Source organism: Brassica napus, chromosome C6 (assembly GCF_020379485.1).
Source record: "Brassica napus cultivar Da-Ae chromosome C6, Da-Ae, whole genome shotgun sequence".
Classification (NCBI taxonomy): Eukaryota; Viridiplantae; Streptophyta; class Magnoliopsida; order Brassicales; family Brassicaceae; genus Brassica; species Brassica napus.
The window spans coordinates 310476-319663 of record NC_063449.1 but is presented as its reverse complement, the minus strand read 5'-3'; the positions used below and the strand labels follow the sequence as shown (position 1 = coordinate 319663).

Here is a 9188-nt window from a genome sequence, read left to right as displayed (position 1 = left end):
CTAGACTCCGGTCAAAACACGAAGGAGCCGATCCTCACCTGAGTTCAGAATGAGTTCCGGCTTGAGTGGAACCCAGGATAGTAAGATCAATGGAACGGGGTCCTGCCCAAGGGGAGCCTGCTGAGAATGAGCAACCCCGGTTGACTTGAGTGCACAGGTTATTCCCCGAGTTCGATGACGAAATCGAGAAATAAGGGGCAAACTGTTGGGGAAAAATACCCCGGTATCATTTCCTCCAGCCTCCAGGTAAAACCCAGACCCTCGGGTCCCCGATAAGGGAACACTCCGGGTCCCCGCTTGAAGGAACCCCGAGTTTGGTCCCTGGAAACGAGCTCCCTTCCAAGAAATGGAAAACTTTCGACAAAGAAAACCTTCCATATTTCCGACTATGGAAGAGTTTAACCTAATGAAACCGACTCCTAGACGACTATATAAGAGCTACTAAACCCTAAGGCAAGGGATCGACTTCTCCAAGGCTGAGAGACTAGAGCTAGACAGCTAGAATTAGGGTTCTTACCAAATACCTTGTAACCTCGCTTACATCCTAATAAAAGTCTCTTCAAGTCTCTTGCTTGTTCTATCTAATAAAAGTCTCTTCAAGCCTATATCCTTGTTACCTTACTAAATTCCCACAAAAAATACACAAACACCTAATAGAAACCAGCTTATCCATCGTTCCGTAGTACTCACAAAGAGCCTACACAAAAATCCCCTAACACATTGGGCATAAAGGCAGTCAGAGGGGATAAGGAGTATTCCCGCTCCTGCTACCAGACTACTCTGAAGGGAAAGACCAAGGTCTTATAGCAATTACAGAGTAAGCCTTCGGCTCATCACACCGAGGAACCGGAGGTAGAGGAAATGGACGACATGCCATTAACCGAAGGAGGTCAGACCCGACATCTCAAGATCAGCTCCAAGCTGACCGAAGGATTGAGGAGAAGACTGATAGACTTCCTCAGGTCTAACACCGACTGCTTCGATTGGTCCCATGCAGATATGCCTGGGATCGATCCGGAAATCATCATGCACAAGCTACAGGTGGATCCCCTACATCAACCCGTCAGACAAACGAGAAGGAAATTTGCTCCTGGAAGAGACTCAATCATCAATGATGAAGTCAAAAGCCTGCTCGGCGCGGGGTTCACTTGTGAGGTGCAACATCCAGAATGGCTACCCAACGTCCTCGTCGTCAAGAAAAAGAACGGGAAGTGGAGAGTCTGTATCAACTTCACGGACCTCAACAAGTCCTGTCCAAAGGACCCATTCTCGCTACCTCATATCGACAAGCTGGTGGACGCCACTGCGGGGCATCAGCTGATGAGCTTCATGGACACGTTCTCAAGCTATAATCAAATACTTATGCATCCGGAAGACCAGGAGAAAACATCCTTCATGACGTCCAGAGGGATCTACTGATACAAGGTTATGCCATTCGGCCTAAAGAACGCAGGATCAAACTACCAACGACTACTGAACTTGATGTTTGCGGACCAGATCGGGCGAACCATGGAGGTCTACATCGACGACATGCTGGTCAACTCCCTGGAGGCGGAGGACCACATATCTCACCTACAGCAAGGCTTCTCCGCCCTCCGGAAGTATACCATGAAGCTCAACCCAGCTAAATGTTCATTTGGGGTCAGTTCTGGTAAGTTCCTCGGGTACATTGTAACCCACCGAGGCATCGAGGCCAACCCGGAGCAAATTAGGGTCATTCATTCAATCCCTTGCCCAAAGAACGTCAAGGAGGTTCAAAACCTAACGGGAAGGATGGCGGCCTTGAGAAGGTTCATCTCCAGACTCTCCGACAAATCTCATGCCTTCTTCGGAGCCCTCAAGAATCCAAGGAACTTCCAATGGACGAAAGAGTGCGAATCCGCTCTCCAAGAGGTAAAGTCATATATCACCACTCCTCCTCTCCTATCCAAGCCACTACTCGATGAGCTATGCTGCTATATCTAGCAGTCTCTGAACACGCCGTGAGCGCCCCTAGTCCGCGAGGAGGGAAACAAGCAGCTACCAATCTATTACGTAAGTAAGGCTCTCCTGGACGCGGAAACCCGCTATAGCCATCTAGAGAAGCTGGCCTTAGCCCTGATAGTCGCCGCTCGCATGCTACGACCCTACTTCCAGACTCATCCAATCGTGGTTGGTACCTCCTTCAATGTAAAGTTGGTCCTCCACAAACCCGAAGTCTCCGGACGCCTAGCCAAATGGGCTGTGGAACTAGGGGAGTACGACGTAATATTTCGACCTGCCACGGCTATAAAGTCACCGGTCCTAGCGGACTTCGTGGCTGAATTCTCCTCTGCCTTACTCCCAGCTTTGGAGCAGGAGGTACGCCTCCGAGGCGAAACTAAGGAAGAGGTAGAATGGATCCTGCACGTTGATGGATCCAACAACGTTAGAGGAGCTGGAATGGGAATAGTGCTTACCTCGCCGACGGGGAACACAGCCTCTAGGACCGTGAGATGCAACTTCAAAGCAACCAACAATGAAAGCGAGTACGAGGCCCTAATCGCAGGTCTAACTCTCGTCCACCAAATGGGGGCAAAAAACATCCAGGGCTTCGACGACTTCCAGCTGATAATCAACCAGGTACAGGGAGAGTACCAAGCAAAAGACGACAGCATGATCCAATATCTGGCAGTTTCCCAATGACTGATCAAGAATTTCAAGAGCTGCAAGCTCACTCAAATCCCCCGGGAACAAAACTCGCAAGCCGATGCCCTGGCTAATCTGTGGTCCGCCCTCGAAGCGAATAGCCAGATGAGTACACCCTTGCTTGTGCTTCAATTGCCAGCCACCCTGGAGGAACCCCCGTCAGAGGAGGTCTCCGCTGTCGAAGAAGGCGAAACATGGATGACCCCCCTTGTCCGGTACCTGGAGGCCGACATTCTCCCGGAAGATCGTAACAAGGCCAGGAAAATTAAGAAGCAAGCCGCGAGGTATTGTATCTCACAGGAGAAGCTGTACCGGAGATCCTTCTCTGGCCCGTACCTAATGTGTGTCACACCTCGAGAAGCTGCTAGAATCCTTGTAGAACTATATGAAGGAGATTGTGGAACCAACTCTAGCGGAAAGAGCCTAGTGCTCAGAGCCAGAAAGGCGGGTTACTACTTGCCCACGATGGCCGCCGACGCTGACAAACAAGCAAAACACTGCGACAAGTGTCAGAGGCACTCTCCAGTCTCAAAGCTTCCCCCGAAGAACCTCAAGTCCATAAGCTCACCATGGCCCTTCAGAAAGTGGGGCATGGACATTGTAGGGAAATTCCCTATGGCGCCGGGGCAGAAGGTCTTCCGTCTGATAGTCACTGACTACTTCTCCAAATGGGTTAAAGTAGAAGCACTCAGCAGCATAACAAACCTCCATATCTACAAATTCCTATGGACCTACGTAATCACTCTCTTTGGGGTCCCCCGAATAGACAACCGATACCGGGAGCCTCGCCACATTCCTTGAAAACGCTATGTAAGAAACAAGACAAAGCCTCACCTAATAGGAAAAAGGGAAGGCTTACCCGACACACGACTATGACGCAAGGCTTCCCTGCTCACCAGGAGGGTCACCCATCGGAATCGTCGAGGAACTCCAGCTTCGCTACTGCTTCTCCAGCAAAGGAAACCGGGTGGGACTCATCTGACAAGGCAAAAGCTAAACATCAAATCGGGCTCCCAAAGGAATGATAAAACTCAAAGCTCAAAAGAAGAACTTACCAATGGTACGCCAAGACGTAGGATAACCAACCGGCTCCTAGGTCTTCACGAACATGTACCGGTTGTTCCAACCATCCCCGATGGGATAATTACCCCTGACACCCCTCCAAGGTTCCTCGACCAGAGGGGTGCCATCACGGGATCGAAGGTGGTAGAACCCCGCTTTGTTCCTCAAAGGAGCAAAGTAGTAAGAGTATAAAATCTCAAGCACCCTGACAGAAAATCTGTGGAGTTCTCCAAGTACTTGGATGGCCATTAAAGTCCTCCAGGTAAAAGGAGTATATTGAGAAGGACAGAAACCGAAGAAAGATGACACTTCGCCTACGAGAGAAGGTGTAACGCCCCAGAAGCTTGCTTCCAGATATGCCTCATAGACAGCTATCTCACCCACTCCCCCATCCGGAGCGCGTTCGAACTCAGTCGGACTTCTCATCCCAACTGAAGGATGAATCGCATACTTCCTCCTCATGTTAGCCAGGTCCCCCTCTCGGATCTCAGAACGGGGACTGTCGTCGAAGAAACAAAAACGGAGCCTTCTCAGGGGCGTCATCGGAACCGCTTAACTATCAGCCTCCGGAACGTCTCCCCAAGAGGGAACGAGGGATGAGAAAGGATCGGTAAAAAGAACGACGCGGCCTTGAACGACCACCCACAAGTGAGGACGGAAACGAGAGCAGCTCGGGATTCATCCTCCTCAACTAGGAATCAGCGCAAGAGTTGGGTTGAAACCAGCTAGGAGATATCGCGAGTCCTTATATCATCCGGATTATTCCTTTTTTATGGGATTAGAAAAGGAAGTAAGGATGTTTCCAAATATCCTGAAGAATCCCTGACATAAAGGATAAGCAGCGAAAAGGAAATCCGATCCTTGCAGAAAAAAGGGAAATCCTTCTTACAAAAAGGCAAGTTTCGAGAAAAAGATGCACACTTTTGAAGAGTAAGAAGAGTATCTAGTATCATCAACCGAACGGGCACCAGCCTCCTGGTCTATCCCCTCACATCAATACATAAGCTCCTCCTCGGGAAACATCAGAGCTCCAGGCTCCTTCATCTCCAAGACGCCATCAGAAGCCCAGAGCTTCTCAATCTCCGATAAGAAATCAGTGGTTCAATACCGCCAGACCGGTCTGGAGTAAGGGAACCGGTCCTCCCCCGGGTTCAGAGTGTGGTCCCGGCCTGAGTGGAACCCAGGATTGCAGGATTACTGGAGTGATGTCCTGCCTAATGGAAGCCTGCTGAGAATGAGCAACTCCGGTTGACTTGAGTGCACAAGTTATTCCCCGAGTTCGATGACAAAATCGAGCAATAAGGGGCAAACTGTTGGGGAAAAATACTCATGTATTAAATTCCTCCAGACCCCAGGCAGGACACCGACCTCTGAGTCCCCGCTAAGAGGTGCCCCGGTTCCCCGCTACAGAGTACTTCGGGTCCGGTCCCTGGGACAGCCCCCTTCCCCCTGGAAAAGAAAAACTTTCGACAAGGAGAACCTTCCATATTTCTGAATATGGAAGAGTTTAACCTAATCCAACCGACTAACGCCCGCCTTAAGAAGACTATATAAAGGGAACCTAAACCTTAAAGGAAGGGATCGACACTTCAAGAGTTAAGACTAGGACTAGAAAGCTAGAATTAGGGTTCTTACTCAAATCATTGTAATCCTAGTTTGTCTACTCAATAAAACGTCTCTTCAAGTCTTTACCTCTATTGTATCTCTCAAAATCAATACAAATACCATCCTTGTCCAACGTTCCGTGGTACTCACAAAGATCCTACACAAAAATCCCATAACACGAATGATCTCCTCATATGACACCTTTCCAGTTCACATCCAGTTTTATGCATCTGGGACCATCCTTATAACCTTTGTCAAGTTTTTTTTTTCATATAGCTTTCCAGTCTATGGTACTGCTTTCATTGCCCAAATCTGCAAGGCGTAGGAGAATTAATCTAACATGTAACTAGTAGTCTTCTCCTTCAGTTTGTCATGTGTTTTGACTACTGACTCGCAGAATTAAGCAGCAACTCCCAAAAGATACTTTTGAAGTTTCTCAAGATGCATGACCACATTGATGTATTTGAGGGGGGTGATAGGCTTCTCATCTCTCGCTAAAACCACACAAACAATTATGCAAAGGTAGACCAGTCATATGCGATCAGTAGTACTCCACTTCTTAACAGCTTCCTTGTGCTTCTTCCACAGGTTCAATATACAAATTTCCTCTTTTCTCTTCAGCACTTTCCTCTAGAAACCACCATCATCTTCCCAATCATTGAACTCCTTAAGTGAGATACTAGTATTGCACTCAAGCCTGGTTATTGCGTGGAACAATAGCAATGAAAATCAAAGTGGTCTCCTCGAAAAAACAAACCAAAACTCGTGCATTTTGTAAGTTACCAGATCCCTACACCAGAAGCTGTGTATCGCTCGTGTTGAGTACCCAAGACCAGTCTCAGGCAACTTAAAATCTGAGGAAAAACCCGATCTTTCTTAACTACATTCAACTCCTTTGGGAGTCATTCCTTCAACTTTATGATAATCATGTAGTCGATCCAGCAGTTGTTATTGATCTGAGTCACTTGGGTCTCCTCAACCTCCTTAAAAAGCCTCTTTGGTAACTCCTCAGATATACCTACATTCAGAGAAAAAAGATTATAATGAGAGCATAAACAAAGAAAGAACATAAAATATACTTTTAGAACAAATGTTCCACCTATTTCTAAGATTTCCCAGAACAACAAACATTACAATCGGACAACAAATAGTCTACATGCTTAGCATTACAATCGAACAACAACTAGTCTAAGATTTTAAGACTCGAATTTCCCCCTTTCCAAAAAACCTAAATCGGTACTCTACAAATACAAATCAAAAACAGTAACATGCATGACTTAATTGTAATGTATAAGATGGGTAATCAACCCATAAAACTAATTTAGTATAAGAAAGATGACAAATCGATTTAAAAAAAATCTAGGCTTAAGAGAATCAATAGAAGTAATCGCATACCTAATGTGAAGAGACATGAGATTTTGATGAAATTGATGGAAGAACACTCGATTTCGTAATGAACCGTCCGAGGAAACTCGTAGAGGAAGAACACTTTGATTTCGTTGTTTTGTGTGTGAGAACAAAGAGGGGAATGAGGAAAACGAGGTTAGAGACGAAAGGTCCGACGAAACACCGATGAAGAACATAAATTATCTCCAAAAAATAATATTAAGGTAACCCGAAACCCTCAGCTGTGTCTCTTGTTTTCTTTTTTTTTTTCCTTTTTAAGCTTAAATCAATTACGAAAATTATAATTATAATTATAATTCATATTAGTTGGTTAATTTTAAGGGTATTATGGTATTTACATGAATTAAAATTCTATATTCCTTAAAAAATTGCTAAAAGTCCAATTGAGAAAAATTTAAATTTTTTTTTATCAATTTTCCCTAAAAGTTTTGGTCACCCTCAATGTTTTCAAATTCATTTTTCTTCTAAAACGAATAGCCATATTTGTATAAACGAATATTGAACAAAAGGCCGGTGGTCCCACACTGTTTTTACTGAAATGATTGGGCTTTAACTGAGATAAGTAATTTGGGTCGTTACAACGTGTTTATCAGTTAGTGATTATTTCAAGAAAATGTGTCCGGATTTGTAAAAAGATTGTGGAACCACCAGCAATATGATTTCTGTAATCCATTTCGTAACTGTTGGCCCTTTAATATCTCACTCAAAGCAGACCGAATCTAACATGATTTTCAGCTGAATTCTAAAACTCGAGTTTTTAAATGCAAAAAATGTAAGAAAGGAAAACCAACACAAGTGGGATAATTAGAGCAGGTTCAACAACACTCAACAACAACCATAGACACACAAAAAGGAAATGAAAGAAGCTTTGGGTTAGATAGCTTAGGCATTAGGCAAAGAATAGAACGGACGTGTTAGCCCATTAACTACATCAACCCAAGCCCAAGCGTGCTGTGCAATCTGTGTCAATGGTCGAAGATTTGCTGATCGCTGCATCAGGAAGACTCTGTAACCTCGTTCCCTCAAAATATGCATTGGAAATCCAAAGTCACAATCATCAGATATAATCAGTATGTTTCTTGGAGTACGATTTGCAAGAACGTAACACAAAAGCTCCTGAATAAGCATCCGGTCTGCCACATCGTACTTTCGCTCGTAGGCGACCTCTGCATTATTGCTTGACTGAATTAGCCTTCCACAGATAGGGACAGAACATCTAATTTTTCTTTTCTTTGACTCTTTCACGTCCCATTGCTTGTTGAGTACATCGCGATTCTGCCAGATGAAAGCGAAATTTGGGTTTCCGATGGCAGAATTCATACGACACATTCGGTAGAGAGGATTAACGGTTTGTAAACACAAGTTGATCTTGGGAATCAGCGAGCCCACGACATAAAGGGGAGGGAGGCGACAGTTGTCGAAGTCCCATAAACCGTAGAAAGAATTTTCATCATCAGGGGGAGGATCTAGTTCTCCTGTTAACAAAGAAAAAGAAATTAAAAAGAAAAGAGTTAATACTATGGCATCAATCAGATGAAATCAAATCACACAACCGATTTCGAGAAATAAGAGATCTTACGTGCTAGTTTTAGGCTTTGTTTTCGGCTTACAGCGAGTCTTTTCTGGTACGTCGAGCCAAAAGTGCCTGACGACCGCGGCGGCGGGCGGGAGGATCTGAGCATTTCCGTTTAGGGTTTTTCTTTGATGTGTGCTGCACTTTGCCTTTTCTGCGTCGGTGTATATATGCATAATAGTTGGGCCTGCCATAAATAATACTGGACTGGGCCTTGAAATCCTCCCGGTAATTACGCCTTTAGAAAAATTAGCAAAAGTCTCTGTCCAATGAGGCCGTTTTAGAGTGAATAAAACAAACAGGATAAGATTCCGCCAATCAAAAAGACACAAATTCGCCTTTTCGTGTAAAATTATTGATTTTTGGACATGCTTAGGTGATAAGTATCAAAAAATTGTCTCTTTTTCTCGATTTGTACTTTGAATTTATGAATTTATGAAGTTAGCAAAAGTCTCTGTCCAATGAGGCCGTGTTAGAGATCTCGTAGTCAAAAGACATAGAAGTTCCCATTGTTATTCGCGTTCAAAGAGCTGTGGAAAAAATTTTTGATGCCTTAAATTAATTTAAATATTATGTTTTATAAAATGTTTATTATAAAATAATACAATAAACAATTAACTTATTTTTTTAAATAAATTTTTGATAGAAATTATGCACCTTTTATTGTAGTATTATGTTTAATTTATAAATATGAAAATGTAATATATGATACGCTTTTACATACATAGTTTTATTCTAATTTGTATAATAAAAATAAATTAATAAATCAAATAAAGAATAATAGGTAAAAAGAAATTTATAAAATGAAGAAAACATACTTGTTATGAGAAAATAAAAGAAGATGATCATAGGAAAGAGGAAACTTTCTAAAGAA

The 9188-nt window shown here is 43.9% G+C and overlaps 2 protein-coding genes across 2 annotated transcripts; one reads left to right on the top strand and one right to left on the bottom strand.

Annotated features, from left to right (window-relative positions):
• Nucleotides 1–1509: 1509 nt before the first annotated feature.
• LOC125589024 lies at nt 1510–3468 on the top strand. The gene is made up of 3 exons (XM_048761151.1): nt 1510–1893; nt 2176–2601; nt 2674–3468. The coding sequence occupies exons 1-3, from the start codon at nt 1510–1512 to the stop codon at nt 3466–3468; spliced, it is 1605 nt and encodes a 534-aa protein (XP_048617108.1).
• Nucleotides 3469–7365: 3897 nt separating this feature from the next.
• LOC125589049 lies at nt 7366–8953 on the bottom strand. The gene is made up of 2 exons (XM_048761212.1): nt 8321–8953; nt 7366–8216 (listed from the first exon to the last, which is right to left on the bottom strand). The coding sequence occupies exons 1-2, from the start codon at nt 8421–8423 to the stop codon at nt 7624–7626; spliced, it is 696 nt and encodes a 231-aa protein (XP_048617169.1). The 5' UTR covers nt 8424–8953; the 3' UTR covers nt 7366–7623.
• Between the last annotated feature and the right edge of the window lie 235 nt (nt 8954–9188).

Coding starts and splice junctions, on each gene's coding strand:
- LOC125589024 (XM_048761151.1), top strand. CDS start 1,510: ATGGAGGTCTACATCGACGACATGCTGGTCAACTCCCTGGAGGCGGAG. Junction 1,894..2,175: donor GCGAATCCGCTCTCCAAGAG/GTAAAGTCATAT, acceptor TTCAATGTAAAG/TTGGTCCTCCACAAACCCGA. Junction 2,602..2,673: donor TCCAGCTGATAATCAACCAG/GTACAGGGAGAG, acceptor TGACTGATCAAG/AATTTCAAGAGCTGCAAGCT.
- LOC125589049 (XM_048761212.1), bottom strand. CDS start 8,423: ATGCTCAGATCCTCCCGCCCGCCGCCGCGGTCGTCAGGCACTTTTGGC. Junction 8,217..8,320: donor ACAAAGCCTAAAACTAGCAC/GTAAGATCTCTT, acceptor CTTTGTTAACAG/GAGAACTAGATCCTCCCCCT.